The sequence below is a fragment of the Odocoileus virginianus genome, chromosome 8, assembly GCF_023699985.2.
Source record: "Odocoileus virginianus isolate 20LAN1187 ecotype Illinois chromosome 8, Ovbor_1.2, whole genome shotgun sequence".
Lineage (NCBI taxonomy): Eukaryota > Metazoa > Chordata > Mammalia > Artiodactyla > Cervidae > Odocoileus > Odocoileus virginianus.
Genome location: NC_069681.1, coordinates 39,652,954 through 39,667,513, shown reverse-complemented (window position 1 = coordinate 39,667,513; position 14,560 = coordinate 39,652,954). Strand labels below are relative to the sequence as shown.

Sequence of the window (14,560 nt, the reverse complement as noted above, 5' to 3'; positions counted from 1 at the left end):
CAGGTCCAGGTAGATCCCACATGCTGAGGAGCAGCTAAACCCGTTTCAATTTGCCTGAAACTCTATTGAATTTTTTTTTTAACTTTTCTAACACTGAGTCCATCTTTAAGGAGACATTTGCTCTGAGAAAAGCATTTAGAAGGAAAAAAGTAGTTTACTCGCTAAGAAGTTAGATAAGGCAATCCAAGTTTTAAAAAGACTGGCTTTGGGACTTCCCTAGTGGTCCAGTGGCTGAGACTCTGCCCTCCCAATGCAGGGTTAGGTTCCATCTCTGGTCAGGGAACTTGATCCCACATGCCGCAACTAAGGCACGGTGCAGCCAAATAATGAATAAATAAATAATGTGGGTTTTTTTGACTGGCTTAAAAAGAAAACAAAACAAACAAGAAACCCTTAAATAAATCCAAAAAAAAATCCAACAAGCCACATCTATACATAAAATGAGCTATGTTATCAAATTTATAGTTCATTTGTTCATGGTAGGAAGAAGTGATTTTGTCACAGTATTTTTATCTATAAAGGTTACTACCTGTCTTCAGATAACAACATTGAGACGGTTGTGAATGAAATTATCTTCTTTCAGGAAAGGCTCATAGTTTCATTTATTATGGGGACTCTAACCAGACAGAGGGCTCCCCTGGGGGGCTGTCTTGGTCTATCTTAAGATGCAAAGTGCTTTTTAAAATTCTGAGGCAAGTATACTGGTATACTGGTATTGCTTCTAGACACACATAAGATTAAGAGACAACAGGATCCATCCCTCTGAGACCACCACACTTTTTACGCTCTCTGCCAGCAACGTCCACACCTCACTCTACTCCACCCTCTTCCTTCCTGAACTACCAGTGGCAACAAAAACAAAGAAGAAATCACATCTCAGGAGAGATTTTTGAAGGGTAGCAGATTCTGCCTCAAGGGTAGCAGAATATGCCACCCCAAATATGCCACTTTGGCAGATTATTATTTTGCGCTAAAGGCAAATGAGAAGAGAAGATGCAGATACAAGCAAAGCTCTGACCTCCCTCATTTGCTTAAAAACAGGACTTAAACTTGTAAGGATGTTCCCCCTTCCCTCTCTACCAGAGAGGACAGAAGTTAATCCCCAGAGACAACTATACACCCTACTCAGCCCACCAATGGCACCTGAAAAACCTATGTAATAAACTTTACTAACTAGTCTTATCTACCATTTGTTGTTGTTTAGTGGCTAAATGGTGTCCAACTCTTTTGTGACCCCATGGATTTGTAGCCCGCCAGGCTTCTCTGTCCATGGGATTTTCCAGGCAAGAATACTGGAGTAGATTGCCATTTCCTTCTCCAGGGGCTCTTCCCAAGCCAGGATTTGAGCTTGTGTCTCAGAATGCCTGGCACATGGACAGCACTCTGGAAATGGCAACTCTGGTCATTCTTTGCTTCTCTGGACTAGAAGGCCAGTGGTGTATGTAATGGCAGGGTTGCCCCCAATGCACTGTAGAATATATTTAGATAGTAATAATCAAATATGTGCACACCCCTGCTTTAAGACCACTCATTATATGAAATTTTCAATTTTTTTGAACTCACATGAGAACTGGGCATCTGTTATGAAGAGCCTTGCCCCTCATCAGACTGTCCTGCTTCATTCCCCAGGCTGTCTGCTGGCCCTCTCCCAAACATTACTCTGCAAACAACCCTCCAAGATTTCCAGTTAGATAAGTGAGCTACCCTTAAACAAAGCAGTCCTTTCAACATCACCTATTAAGGATGATTGTGTAGGATTCATGTACTCCCAGAACTGAAGGCAAATTCCAGCAGGAGTTGTAATTCTTTCTTTTTTTTAAATTTTTTTCTTTTTTTTTTTTTCCTTTTAATTGGAGGTTAATTACTTTACAATATTGTGGTGGGTTTTGCCATACATTCACATGAATCAGCCATGGGTGTACATGTGTTCCCTATCCTGACCCTCCCTCCCACCTCCCTCCCCATCCCATCCCTCAGGGTCATCCCAAAGGAGTTGAATTTCTGACCAACATCAGATTTCAACATTAGATAAGTCTGAGATGGACAAATACTATCACATGAAACTAAACTATAAACCACTCTACATTTAAATGAATAGAAATAGGACCTAAGACTAATAAAATGGGCATTAAGGCATGTACACATTGATTACACAAAAAGCCGCAATGAATTATTAAATGCTCATCTAGTTTTATATTGTGTGTAACAATTGTAATAGTTTCATTATATCCTAGTTCTGACCTAAAATGAATATAGCATCTGGGATAATTAAGAGATAGTCACTTAGCAATGCTTGCATGTCACCTTAGAAATTTATCAGATGACCCAGAGGTCCCAGGTTTTTTTCCAAAAGTTCACCAAGGAAACAGGAGAAAAAGCCTTCCCCCTGGCCACCCAAGATAAAGGCCTTGAAGCAAGAGGAGATATTCACAACCTTTCTGCTGACAATAAAGACCTGGGCTGAGCATTAAGTCTTATAAATCTTTAATGTGATGGTGTTCTTTCCATTGAGAGCATTTCTCTTCTGGAATAATGGCTGACTCCACACTTCACTTTCACCCTTTACAACCCTCTCAATTTATAAAGAGCTACACACCACCTCTGATCTGTTATCAAGAGCCAGGAGATGCCTGGCATCAGAGGGTCCCTAGGAGACAACGCATGTTCAGTATTTCTCAGCCTTCACCACTGGAAACTGATGGTGTTTGACATCTATTAGAGCAGGTCACATGGCAGTGAAAGGCAATAAAAATGATCAGATTACATCTTTAGACTTTACATATTAAGGTTAAAAAATTACATGGTATGAAGATACATGTACATGTGTGCATGCTCAGTCATTCAGTTGTGTGACTCTTTGTGGCCCCATGGACTGTGGCCCACCAGGTTCCTCTGCCCATGGAATTTTCCAGGCAAGAATGCTGGAGTGGGTTGCCATTTCCTACTTCAGGGGATCTTCCCCATTCAGGGATTGAACCTGGGTCTCCTGCATTGGCAGGCAGATTCTTTACCACTAGCTCCACCTGAGAAACTCCAATATGTATATGTATACATGTGTAATATTTTTAAAATAAAAATATACACATACATAGTTATTTTTAATAAAACACATATTTAATTTTTTAAAAAGCTGCCTACCTTCTTCCTAATCATTCTTTTTTTTTTAACAGCACTGTGCAGCTTTATTAACCATTTAAGTACAGTAGCGTCTGTAAGATTGGGACAGAATTGGGATTTAAAAGTGAACAGATAATCAGCATCTAACAATTTGAAAGAAGCCACTACATACTCTTTTCACAGACATGTTTTCACGGAGCCAATACAGTACTAGCTATTAACCCAGCACACCAGGTGTACTGAGGTAGAAAAGATGCAACAAGAAAAATAGCTACATTAGAAAGACTTCAACACTTTAGAAAAAGAGTAAAACACTTTTCGTTTCTCCCCTTTAGCCCCTAGAACAACATCATACCGTCTGGATCTACCTATACAGTCCTAGATCAGCTTCTAGAATATTTGTCAGGAGGGCAAAAGTAAAATGACACTGGCCAGTACAGTCTTTGGATATTTAGGAAGGGGAGGGGGAGAAAGTCAGTTCTCAGATCAAATTAGTCAGCTTCAGTCTCATCAGCAGGGTCTTTGGATTCTTTGCTCTTCCGCACTTCTTCAATGTGCTTGTCCTTCTCTCACAAACGCTCCAGTTTGGCAGCCATTTGTGCCTCCCGGTTCTCTTTGTTGGCTTCCATCTTGTGGGTCAGCTTCTCTTCCGCCATTTTACTGAAGTTGTTCTCCTCTATCGCTTTCTGAAGCACTTCTTTCTCGTGCTCCCGTTTCTCAGCAAGCTGCTTCAAGACCTCAGCTTCATGGGACTTGGGTCTTTCTTCTGCAGCTTCTAATTTCTTCTGAATTTCCTCCAGGGAAAGATCCTTCTTCTTAGGAGGGGAAAGGGGAAGTTCTGGGACAGATTCTTTTGATTGAGGGCTGAGAATCAGCTCAAAAGCCTGGCCTGAGGCACGCTTCTCCAGTTCCTTCACCTGGATATCAGAAGAAGCCATGGTGAAGAGAAGACAAGAGACTGGCAGCGTACTCTACACGATTCACTGGCAAGGAAAACTCTGCTTAGTCCGAGCTGCCTGGCCACACTCTCCCTAATCATTCTTGCTTCCCACAAAGTCAGCAAAACCTTTTAGGAAAACAGATCCAGGGGAGGCCTGCCCAAAACATCCTCTTAACTTTTCCCTTGTTTAAAAAAAAAAAAAAATGAGCTATCATAGTTTCTGTATGCAGTAGGCTGAAATATATTGATGAATTGCTTAATATTTGAATTTTATTTTTAAGTTGCATGCTTTATTTTCTTGCAAAATAAAAATGTAATATAAAAGCAAAAAAAAAAAAAAAATTAGCTATCAGGCCCAAAATGTAGCCACTTATGCTAAGCCCAAGGTCATCAAACTGAGACTTAATACCTAACTTGTCTATGGCTAAACCACCCTGGATGCACCCCATCTCATCTGATCTTGGAATCTAAGCAGGGTTGGACCTGGTTAGTACTGGGATGAAGAATTAATACCTAACCAAATGGCAGCTTCCTCCTCTCCCAGGAATGTCATCTTCCAGTCAGTCTGGCATTAGCTGGTCAGCACTAGTGAGGTGCCAGTGCCCAGGGTAGGTCACCCCAAAAATGTATCTCAATGGCATATTGATTATTTTGAATCACAGCTACTTAAGAAATGGCCTGGGAATTTCCCTGGTGGTCCAGTGGTTAAGAATCTGCCTGCCAAAGCAGGGGACATGGGTTCAATCCCTGGTCCAGGAAGATGCCACATGCCAAGAAGCAACTAAGCCCCGTGAGCCAAGAGAAGCCACAATAAGAAGTCCACACATCGCAACTAGAGAGCAGCCCCTGATCTCCACAACTAGAGAAAGCCCATGCACAGCAACAAAGATCCAGTGGAGTCAAAAATAATTAATTTTTTTAAATGGCCAATGCTAGAGGGACCCTGAACCCTCTGATATCTCCCTGAAAGCAGGAAAAAAATCTCCCCTGTGAATGGTGCTCTCCCTGCATCTGGACATAAAGGACACCCTTATCACCAGAGAGGGGGAATTCAGCCCAGAAGCCTATATGAACAAACCTGGTTTCTGTTTCAATTTACCACCCCAAACCCAAACTCTGCTTAGATTCTTCACTAATTAAGTACCCAAAGCCTTAGTTTCTTCACCCTATCAATTCCTCACAAATTGTTTCTTCGTCTAAAGACTAAAAAAGCTGCCCGCTTTGTCCATTTCTTAGGTTTCATTTCTCTGGGACTTCCATAATCATGTATTAAAACTTGTCTCTTTTTCTCTTGTTAAGCTCTCTTGGGTCAATTTTACTATTAGTCCAGCCACAAGAACTCAGGAGGGGTAGGAGGGAAATTCTCCATCTCCAACAGAGGTAAAGTGAAGTGAAAATCACTCAGTCATGTCTCCAGGTCAGAATACTGGAGTGGGTAGCCTTTCCCCTCTCCAGGGGATCTTCTCAACGCAGGGATCGAACCCAGGTCTCCCGCATTGCAGGCAGATTCTTTATCAGCTGAACCAACAAGGGAAGCCCTCAATTCGTCTGATAGACCCCCGTTGGCCCTCCCAAAGGAAGGTGGCCTTGCCTGAAACAATCAGATTCTGCTAGAATAACTTCCTGTCCCTCCTTCTGCCTTCTGAACAGCTCCTAGGACCCTTTTTTATTTCCTAGCAGGAACTCTGCCTGGTTCCTGAATCACTGAAGAAAGCCAATCCGATCTTTAAAATTACCTCCAACACCTCTTCAGACTTCGAACCCAGTGTGTGCCTCAAGCCCATCTCCCATACAAACGTCTGTGCTCCTTGTTATCTCTGCCCACAAGGTAAGCGGGCCTCAGGCTGCCTGAAACGAAGTCACTGTCACCGCCTGCCATCCACACCGTTCTCCTCCCATTTGAACAGGTGGGTGTCTGGGTGGACTCCAGTTCGGGGTTTCCCTAACCAAGAAACTTTCCTCTGAGGGCCCAATCAAGACCTACTTGTCCAGAGAGCCATTCCTGATTAACCAGCAAAGCTTTTAGTTTATTCCTGCAACTGTTCTTCCCTGGGTGTCCCTGGTGGCTCAGATGGTCAAGAATCTGCCTGCACTGCAGGAGACCTGGGTTCAAACCCTGGGTTGGGAAGATCCCCTGGAGAAGGGAATGGCTACCCACTCCAGTATTCTGGCCTGGAAAAGTCCCAGTCCATGGGATCACAAAGAGTCAGATTTGACTGAGTGACTTTCACTGAAACTAATCTTACTTTTATGCACCCAAACATCCCAACATCTGTTCACTTTTAATAACATTTAGGATGTAGACACCTGACATATGCTTAATCCTTTCACTCCTACGACTGTTATGTGTAAAATGAAGATAATAATAAGCAACTTCACAGGGTAGTTATAAGGATCACATAGAGGGAGGTATATAATCGGTGTTCAATCAATGAGTGAAATAACAACCTGAGTGCACACAAGATTTCATAATGTGAGTTGCCTTCCCTTTCAACCCAAGAGAAGCAGAATATATGCAAGACTTCATGCATAGGTCCCACAAGTGACTGTTTTTCATCTGTTGACCAGCAACTCATCACCTCGCTAAAATGCACCATCCCTTTTATGACTCCAATAGACTGAGGGCTTCTCTTGTGGCTCAGCTGGTAAAGAATTTGCCTGCTATGCAGGAGACCTGGGTTCGATCCCTGGGTTGGGAAGATCCCCTGGAGAAGGGAAAGGCTACCCACTCCAGTATTCTGGCCTGGAGAATTCCATGGACCATACAGTCCATGGGGTCACAAAGAGTCAGACACGACTGGGTGACTTTCACGTCACTTCACAATAGACTGAAATTTCTTCTTTCTTCAATTAAATCTGCATCCTTACAACTTCTACCTTCAGATCCTGGCTCAGCTCCCAGGAGCCCGCACAATATATATCAGGCCCGCAGGCTCCTTTTCTTTACTCAGAAGCACCTACATTAGCCTTGGGGTGGGTCCCACAGACCAGGGTCCATGCTCCCAGCACATCCCACCACCAACACACATATTCACCATTAAAGCAAAAATTCTCAGAAAAATTAATTCTGAGCAGATGTCAAAGCTTTATTTCAAAGTTGCAGGGGAAAAGACAGCACAAGGGAAAAGGCTGTCCACAAAAACAGTCTTAGGAAAGGGCTGTTTTAAAAACTGAAAGGAGTTATCTAGATAAGCGGCTCTCAAACCTCAGTTGCTTCAGAATCCCCTGTGCTGGGTTGCTTCAATCGTTTCAGACTCTTCGGGACCCCATGGACTGTAGCCCGCCAGGCTCCGCTGTCCATGGGGATTCGCCAGGCAAGAATGCTGGAGTGGGTTGCTATGCCCTTCTCCAGCGGATCTTCCTGACCCAGGGATCGAACCCTCGATTCTTATATCCCCTGAAGGCATGTTAAAAGAGCTAGCGACGGGCCCACCCCAGTTTCCCATTCAGTTAGGTGTCAAGCGCGGCCGACAACTTGCATCTCTACGTAGTTCCCAAGTGAAGTTTTGGCTGCTAGCCCTGGGACCACTTTGCGAACTTCTGATCTAGACTGTAAATAAGTTGTTGCGACATAGAACTGATTAATTTCACGGAGATGTAAAGCTGCCACGCTTTTACCTATTGGACAAGTAACCCTGACCGTGGCATCCCAGATCCGCGTTCGGTGCGTTTTCACCAGAAATACCCAGCCGTCCTGTTCCCTCCCTAGGCAAGATCAGAGGAAGGCCATTTGACTCAACAGTAGGGATTTTACTTTTCAAATTGGGAAGCTTTGCGGATGAAATTTGGAGAAGGGCACAGCAACCCACTCCAGTATTCTTGCCTGGAGAATCCCACGGACAGAAGAGCCTGACGGGCTACACTCCACAGGGTCGCACACAGTCGGACACGACTGAAGCAGCTTAGCACGCGCGCACGCGCGCCGATGAAATTTAGGACGAGCTTTACCTTTTGGCCGCGCCCCCGCCCCGGCGGAAAGATCTACTCTTTTCTCACGGCGACCAGCGCGCATCCGCCTCTCACCACCCGGGGGCGCTGCGGTCACCGGATCGCGGCACTTCCGGCTCTCCGAGGGAGCAGGGAGGCTGCAGCCCTCACGCGCCGCATTGCGCACGCGCACCAGCGCCTCCGCCGCCAGACCAGGACACGCTCCGGAAGTGGCCGGGAAGAGAAGCCACCTAGGGCTTCCCCAGAACGGCTCTTCTCAGTTCTCTCTCGCCCTTCAAGTCTCAGGCTTTACCTGGGCCGGAATTAATGAGCCAGGCTACTCTACACAAGGGAATTTACGAAATTCGAATGGCCGGGTTAAAAAAAGAAAGACTCTGCCGAAACCCGGGATCGAACCAGGGACCTTTAGATCTTCAGTCTAACGCTCTCCCAACTGAGCTATTTCGGCGCCCTTTTTGTCGCCCTCAGAGTAAACTATCACTGAACTCCTGGCGTTGGCTTCTTCCGTCTTTTCCCAGTAATCACTAAAAAGTGTCTCTTCCTTGTCAAATTAAGTGGTATTCTTTTTTTAATGGCTATACCTAGAAGTCTGCGTTTTTATGAGCCATGACTAACAGCTAAGTATACGTTCCTTAACTTTTTCCAGTATAATCCGAACCCCTGGTTTAATCGTCGCCAGCCGGCACCGTGAATGAGCCGGTGTCTCGGCTGCAGGATTAGGGGGTCGGGCTGGCCCGCAGCCGGGCGCAGCGGGGTCAAAAGCAGCGATGGCTGCGCGCCCCCCGCCCCCAGGGCTCCGCGGCTCCTCGGCACGCGGGCTCAGTCCGCCCACAGCTGGTTCCAGCGGTCCCGATGGAGGGTAGTCCCTTTGGCAAGCCCCCTGCACTAGGAGTAGCCCCTTCGAGCTGTGAGCGCACACTTTTCACTATTGGTATAGACATGAAATGAACCAGGCCATGGAGGCAGGGCTGCAGTCTCCGCGATCCCGAGTCCTCGCCCCGCTGCGTTTACCTGCCACCACGCTGCACGGAATCAGCCAGGTACATCTTAAAAGCTTGGCGAGCTCATTGACCACGGTCACCCAATATCAATACTAAATGTTTCTGAAGCACCAGCTACGTGTCAAGCACAGACGTTCTGCACCGCCCAAATGCCCTGTGTGTTTTGTTTTGCTTTTTTCCCCTCTCCAATTAAATTGTAATTCTCCAAAGGCGGGGTTGATTACCACCGCCGTTTTACCCACTTAAGTGGAAGCTTCACAGTCAATGTTGAGGGATAGATGTATGTATGCATACGAATATGAAAGAAAAAAATATCTGAATATAGGGAGTGATAGCCATCTCTAAGGTCGCTTTCTGTGTTCCTTTGTTGTAAATCCAAACAGAAGAGCTTGGGATTTATCAGAAGTCATTGATTAAGGAAGGGAAGAGACGAAAGCGAGCTTGGGGATGGATAGAGTTCTGTGTAGGCTTAGGAGAGCTTGGAGTGGAAGAAGGAAAAATTTAGAGCAGCTTCCTTGCGAAGGTCAAACATAAAGAGGTGGGGAAAGAGGGTTTTTCTTGAATGTCATGAATGTGGCTATCTTTCACATTCTCCTCCAAAGACTGTAGAGAACGCTTGAACCTGGGTGACTAGGAAACTGACAGGTAAGTTTTAATGGGATTTGGAGTGGGTGTAGGGATGAGGAAAAAGTCGGAGTTCATCACCTACCCCTATCTTTGCATCAGGTCCAAGTCCTTTCCCTGGGGAGATGGTAAACATACCCTATTCCATACCCTCATGTGAATACACTTCCAACTGGCCCTAAAGATGAATGAAAAGAATCTGGACCACTACCCAGTGGAGACCACAGCACTGATTTCGACCATTATTCGGCACACATGGACCAGAAAAGTGTGTATTAGGGACCTTAAGCTCACCTTCTTGTATCTAGTGATGACGTTTATGCTGACCTTCAGTTTCTTTCTTTATGGCAGGAGATGGCTTACATAAAAAAAGAAAAAAAAAAACTTTGTTATGAAGGAAAAATATATATATATATATACCTTGTTTTCAATTTATGTGTCACCATTTTTTCCAAACAGTTACAAAGATGTTAGACACAAATACTTAATAAATTGTTTGGGCCTGAGTACTTCATGAAAGGAACTGTTTGGTATTTCTTTTGGTCTGGGGGCATTGGAAAAATTTACGGAGACAGGAGGAGCATTATATACAGAGGAGGTTTGGAAGCCTCTAGCTTAGTGCCCTGATGTTGATAGCAGTGTTGAATGAATATTACTACTAAGTTTGGGAGAAAAATCTGCTTTGTTCTCAAGATTATAGAAGCTAGAAGAACCATCAGGCTTCTGCAGAGACCAAATGCCAACTGCTAAAGTGAAGGGAAAAGTCTATGGACATGTTCACAGTCAGAAGGAACTGATGATAAAGAAGTTGGCATCTAAATCACTGAAAGGACTCCATGTTGAAAAGAAGCTTTGGCTGCAGTCTTGTCTCCCAAATTAGTCCAAGGATTCTGGCCAACTCCAGTCTAATTACCTATGATAACCATGAAGACTAATTATGGGAACTAACGAGAAGATCTAAGAATAACAAAACTGAAAAGAATATGTTGTATATAGTTATAGCATCTAATAGATTTTTGAGCAACTATCGATTGATAATCTGTCCTTAACTTTGCTCCTGGGACCTCACAGTCCAAAACAGTAGCACTTATTTTTATTTGCGTCTGATTTTAGTCAACATTTCTCAAAAATGTTAGAAAGAAGGGAGTATATCAAAAGGACATAAGAGCCAGTTTGAAGGGGCTCTTACTGGCCGATTCTGGGGAAATCTATGCTTCACAATAAATAAGGAAGGTGATAGATTATTTACGCCTTGAATAAAATAAGAATCCATGAGTATAATAATGCAGAGAGATGGAGAAGGAAATGGCAACCCACTCCAGTATTCTTGCCTGGAAAAATCCATGGACAGAGGAGTCTGGCGGGCTGAAGTCCATGGGATTACATGACTGAGCATGTGTGCACGAGGGTGGAGGGAGATGGGTTGGTAGCAATAAACTGGTAGAACTAAAAAAAATAATAATAATAATGCAGAGAGAATGAGATTGAGGGTTCTGGCCAACATGTAAATAATTTGCAATGACTGAAAAATGGCTCAGAGGGTAAAGCGTCTGCCTGCAAGGTGGAAGACCTGGGTTTGGTCCCTGAGGCCTAGGTTTGATCCCTGGGTCAGGAAGATCCCCTGGAGAAGGAAGTGGCAACCAACTCTTGCCTGGAAAATCCCATGGACGGAGAAGCCTGCAGGCTATAGTCCATGGGGTAACAAAGAGTCGGACATGACTGAGCGACTTCACTTTCACTTTTGACTGAAAAACATGGATGGAGGGGTGGCATTGAAAATCGCCGTTTTCCAAGCATGATAGTAAAGACTGGTTGGATCAAGAATCATCAGTGGATGCTATGTCTTCAGGGAAAGTTTTCAGTGAGCAAGATCATGGCATGGTCTCAACGTGTCTCTTGGTAGATTCCTTAATAGTTGCAAAGGGGAAATAGAAAGTATACAGTAGGGAAACTGGACAATTCCTTGATCTGGTCTTCAAGATGAACCTCACCAGTGAAGGACACTTTAACATCATGTGCCTTCTAATGTGAGTCCTTCAAAAGGACACAGCTTGCCATTCTCCTTCCAGTCAGGGATGCATAACCTGAATGGAATTATGAAGCGACATTAAACAAATCGCAGTATAAAGGCAATCAAGTAGATGACTGACCTATATTCTTCAGAACTGTTAAGGTGATGAAAGCAAAGAAGAGCTGGGCCACTGTTTCAGATGGAAGGAGGCAACAGAAACATGACAGCTGAATGTAATATGTGATGCCGGACTGGTTTCTATTCAGGAGGGAAAATGCTTTAAGGATAGTAGTATAGCAATTAAAGAAATTAGAACATGGGCTGTAGATTACATAAAAGTGTCATGTCAATGTTAAAAAACCATAGCTAGGTGAGAAAATATCCTTGCTTTAGGAAATACATACCAAAGGACTCAGGTATAAAGAAATATCATAGCTGCAGCTTACCCTCAAATGGTTCAAAAAAATAAAATAATGATGTGTGGGCAAATACACAGAGACAGAGACGCAGAGAGAGAATATGAAAATGTAAATAGGGGAAAATATTGAAAGTTGGTGAACATGGGTAAAAGATACTTGGGACTTCTCTGTACCATTTTGTAACTTTTATGGAAATTGGAAACTCAGAATTAAAAAGAATTTTTAAGATTGCTGCTCTTCTGGAGCCAGAAAATTTCCATTAGAATCATGGTAATGCTAGATATGGCAGAGATCATGGGGTTTATTTAGCCTGATCCACAAATTTACATATCAGGAAACAGAGACCCAGAGATGCTATAGACAGCTTGCCTAAGGATACCGTCTTAGTTGGCCTGGGCTGCCAGAACAAAGTGCCATAGACGTTGGGAGGGTGGAGTGAGGCACTTTAACAGCAGAAATTTATTTTCTCAAGGTTTGGAGGCTGGGAAGTCCAAGATCAAGGTGATAGCAGAGTAGGTTCCTCTTGAAAGCACTCTTCCTGGCTTGCAGATGGCTGTCTTCTCACTGTGTGCTCACATGGACTTTCCTTGGTGCATGTTCATGGAGCTCTCTCTCTCTCTGTCTCTCTTTGTGCCTTCTTCTATCTCTGTCTCATTGTCTTCCTCTTCTTCTAAAGCCACTAATCCTATCTGGTTAGGTCCCTACTTTTAGGACCTCCTTAACCTGTAGTACCTCCTAAAAGTTCCCTCTCCAAATACAGTCTCAATGGCAGCTAGGCTTCAATATGAACTGGAAGAGAACAGTTCAGTTCGTGCCAGTTACACAGTTAATTTGGTGCAGAACTGACTACTGATCCACAAAGCATATTCTACAGCTTCTACCAAATGCTCTTAATTTTTTTTTTTAAAGACCCCATTTCAGTGAAAAATTGGCATGAGTCTAAATCTGAATCTGGAGTCTGGGGTTAGGGCTCAGCTTTTCTTATATATGCTTTTTTTTAATGGGCATCTCTATACCTTTTGAAATTCTCTGTATGTGGAAAGAATTTTTTTTCTTGAAGGATAGAAAGTGATTTCTCCAAAACTTATATATTAAAGTTGTAATTTAGGGGAGAAGTATAAAAAAGTTAGTAGATTGCAAATATCATCAGTATGCTGAATTGATCCAAAAGAAGTTAATTTATTTAAAGCCATTAAACCACAAGTCTATAAAGACCTTATTGGTTTTTTTGTTTTTGTTGAATCACAGACATCAATATTAAGCCTTGGGGTATACTTACAAGGCCAGAAACAATTAAGTAAATTATACTTAAGAACAACCAACTGAGCTTTTTCTATGTTCTAATCTAATCCTCCCACATCCATCAAGCAAACACTTAACCAGCCATGTGGATTTTGCACAATGCCTTAAAGGCCAGAAAACTTGGACTCCAGAGCTTGAGTTTCAGAGGCTTGGCCATGCTTTAAATAATTGTCGGCTTGTCTTGTCTCCTTTCTTGATGAACTGGGCCAGCCTCCCACCTGCGCCCCTGCTCCATCTACCTACTCCACCCTATTCAACGATTAAGGAGGAAGACCTGGTTATTCACCCAAAGAAATAAGGCAGAACAAAGTTAAGTCAGGACTTTCCTAAATCCCTTGTTAGTTAAAAAAGCCAGAAACAAGAAATAAATCTGTCTCTTCCTTTGCCCCACTGAAGATGCACAAAGGGAAAGTGTTTGTTGCCCAGTCATGGAGGGTAGCAGACCAGGCTCCTCCGTCTATGGTATTCTCTAGGCAGAATACTGGAGTAGGTTGCCATTCCCTTCTTCAAGGGATCTTCGCAGGCCGGGGATCGGACCCAGATCTCCTGAATGGCAGGCAGATGCTTTACCATCTGAGCCACGAGGGAAACTGAGGACGCACAAGGCAGTGTAAAGTGACCAGAGGCTCGGAAAAGGACACAGAAGCACCTGTGCTTTTGGTCCTGATGCGTCTCCAGCCTCCCAGGCGCCCAGCACTCTTGACTCTGTCCTCTGCTTCCATCCACCACTCTAGCGCTGTCTGTTGTATCCTTACACCCCCAACTCCATGTCCCTCCACTGGCCGCTTCCTGACCCACCTCGCTTTTCCTCGGGACTCTTGGCGACGAGTCAGTGCTTCTCTCCCCTTCCTCCCTGTCCTCCTTGCACACACAGGCCAGAGTTCCTCTGGAGGAGGTTTTTGGCTGGAGAGATGGGGTGAGACGGACTGCAGAGCTAGCTTTGCTGCCTGCTCTGCTCAGGACCTGCAGCGGAGGCAGAAGCCTCCTGGAACGTGGTCCCCTCTGTCCTGCAGGGGGCGCTGTCAGGGCAGGTGTCCAGGGCGCTCCTCGGTGACTCAGAAGGTAAAGATCTGCCTGCAATGCAAGAGATCAGGGATCCCTGGGTCAGGAAGATCCCCTGGAGAAGGGAATGGCTACCCACTCCAGTATTCTTGCCCGGAGAATCCCATGGACAGAGGAGCCTGGAGGGCCGCGGTCC

General features: G+C 44.4%; 1 protein-coding gene and 1 non-coding gene across 2 annotated transcripts; both read right to left on the bottom strand.

Annotated features, from left to right (window-relative positions):
- Nucleotides 1-3,389: 3,389 nt before the first annotated feature.
- Nucleotides 3,390-4,131, bottom strand: LOC110131643 (stathmin-like). Its single transcript, XM_070471140.1, has one exon. It carries the CDS (start codon nucleotides 4,053-4,055, stop codon nucleotides 3,687-3,689), a length of 369 nt encoding a protein of 122 aa, XP_070327241.1. The 5' UTR covers nucleotides 4,056-4,131; the 3' UTR covers nucleotides 3,390-3,686.
- Nucleotides 4,132-8,380: 4,249 nt separating this feature from the next.
- On the bottom strand, nucleotides 8,381-8,453 carry TRNAF-GAA (transfer RNA phenylalanine (anticodon GAA)). Its single transcript has one exon. It is a non-coding gene; the product is annotated as a tRNA-Phe (tRNA).
- Between the last annotated feature and the right edge of the window lie 6,107 nt (nucleotides 8,454-14,560).

What these genes read in the sequence shown, in the direction of transcription:
- LOC110131643 (XM_070471140.1), bottom strand. Translation starts at nt 4,055, where the DNA reads ATGGCTTCTTCTGATATCCAGGTGAAGGAACTGGAGAAGCGTGCCTCA.